At 36.5% G+C, this 2,140-nt stretch overlaps 1 protein-coding gene across 2 annotated transcripts in view; it reads left to right on the plus strand.

Moving 5' to 3' along the window:
• The window catches only part of rwdd3 (RWD domain containing 3), a 44,465-nt gene that overhangs the window by 38,862 nt on the left and 3,463 nt on the right, over positions 1-2,140 (plus strand). The window contains exon 5 of one of the 2 annotated variants that reach the window (XM_032518490.1): positions 748-969. In XM_032518490.1, coding sequence (XP_032374381.1) covers positions 748-969 — 222 coding nt within the window. Of the gene's footprint in view, positions 1-744; positions 970-2,140 lie in introns of both variants that reach the window. The other variant, XM_032518489.1, reaches the window with a different exon arrangement.

Genomic DNA, 2,140 nt, shown 5'->3' on the forward strand with positions numbered 1-2,140 from the left:
ATACAGCATAGTATCATGATATTTTCTGTGGCAATACTGTATTCACACAGACGCCAAGTATCAATCTATTATTATATATGCATTGCGCAGTTTGTCTGCTTTACAATTCACTTTTCCACAGCATACAATTAAAAGGGAAATTAACAAGAAATTTCATTTTTTAGATAAAACAGATATTAACAAAGTTTCATTTTGGAAACATAATTGGAAATTGGGAAAAATTTGAAGTTGGATAAAAGGGAATAAATTGCAGTAAATCAGAGAATATTTTAAATTGCAATAATATTGTATTGTGACATAAGTATAGTGATGATATCGTATCATGAGGCCTATCCTCAACCCGCTAAATGCTAATTTTTACATTAACCTTCATGTTGTCCTCGGGCAAATTTGGGCAAGTTTTCAAAGTTTCTATGTAAATAAATATGGGTTTTATTCAACAAAATTAACACGGATGGTTCCATGCGCAAAACAGGCTGCGATTATCCATCAACATACGTTCCTCCTATCTTACCTATTAGTCAAAAATAATGAATGATTTCTGGGTTTTATAAATCAAAAATGAAGAGTAATATAATATGAATGGGGTGTATTGAACATGAATTCCATAAATAAGTTTAAAACTAGTGGTAATTAGTTGGAATGAAGTTGGTTAAGAAGATGGATCACAGAATTGCGTGATCATTTGTACTTGATGCTTATAAATGCTCCTCAGATAATCTTTTGGTCTGTGTTCAACACTAGCAGTGTGTGGAGGTGACGGAGAAGTGCAGAGGGGGTGAGGAGGAGGTGAAAGAGACAGACAGAGAGGAGGAGTGGACGGCAGTGCTGTCGTTAGACCACATCCGATCTCGGAGTCGCTACATCGGTCTGCTGGAGCGCTGGAGCCAGACGCTGCAGCTCACCGGGAGCTTACTACTGGGACCCAGTATACTGGTGGTTCTGCAGGGAGCCAGACCCAAAATCAAGGTACCAACCCACATCTTTATCAGCCTGCTGCTTTTTGTGTATGTCTTTTATGCAGCATGTATTGTACATACTAGAGAGGGGCGTTTTTTGGCAGTTTGCAGATCAAAAATAATCAGTATCAGCGCTTTATTTGCCAGATAACTGATAAATTGTTGTTGATAAATTGAAAAGTGGTCTACTTTGGCTCCGCTCCAGCTCCGTGTCTGTCCCTCTGATTCGGCTTCTCTCACCACTGAGTCTGATGTAATGTGTGTGTCGTCCCCCACCACACACACTCGCTGACTATCTGTTACTGGGTATCAAGTTGAACGTTTCTCATTTATTAAACAATTATTAAAAGCATTTAAACAAAGGGTTGTGGTAGAGTTTGTAACAATCCAAAATCTTTATTTTGACTTAAAGATTTTCATTTTTACATTAAATGCAGTTTCACCTACTACTAATAATCGGTAACGGCATCGTCGCCAGCCTTGAAAAAAACAGTTTTGGTCAATCCCTAGTACATAGAGTACATATACTGTATACTGGACATAGGCCTACTGTATGTCTTATGTCTCTAGGACGGAGGATGTAGCAATACACTCAACTTACAATTCTCTACAATTCACGATTCGTTTTTTTCAGGATTTTTTTTAACAAAATGAGCTGCACAAATGAATGAAAAGTATTCTTTTTATTTTTAATTCATACAAACTGTGCCAAACAACAGATGTGTCCTGAAATTGTATTTTATCTTAAAAAACAAAAATTAAATAAAAGATTAATAATTAGATGTGTTAAACAAATCCCACATCAAAATAACTAATAAATAGAAAAAATTATCTTCAAATGAATAAACTAAAGACGTTGTGACACATCCTACGATCTAACTGTACTGGGGGCACACCATTGATATCTTCCTTTGTATTTTTGTGCTATGTACGTGTGAGTGGATGTCATATGTCTGTTGCCTGTGTGGTAGAGCCTGACCGATATCTCGGCGGGCCGATATTAGGCATTTTTTCAATAATTTATTCTGTTATGAGCGTTGGTGTTGCATCGTCTGTCCACCAGAGGACGCTCTACAACGTCCCTGTTGGCAACACTAATGGATGTTTTTGTTCAAAGGACTTTAAGTGTAATATCTTAAGTTTGTAGTTTTATACATTTTATTTATCAGAACTTCAATATA

This window comes from Etheostoma spectabile, chromosome 6 (genome assembly GCF_008692095.1).
Source record: "Etheostoma spectabile isolate EspeVRDwgs_2016 chromosome 6, UIUC_Espe_1.0, whole genome shotgun sequence".
Taxonomy (NCBI): domain Eukaryota; kingdom Metazoa; phylum Chordata; class Actinopteri; order Perciformes; family Percidae; genus Etheostoma; species Etheostoma spectabile.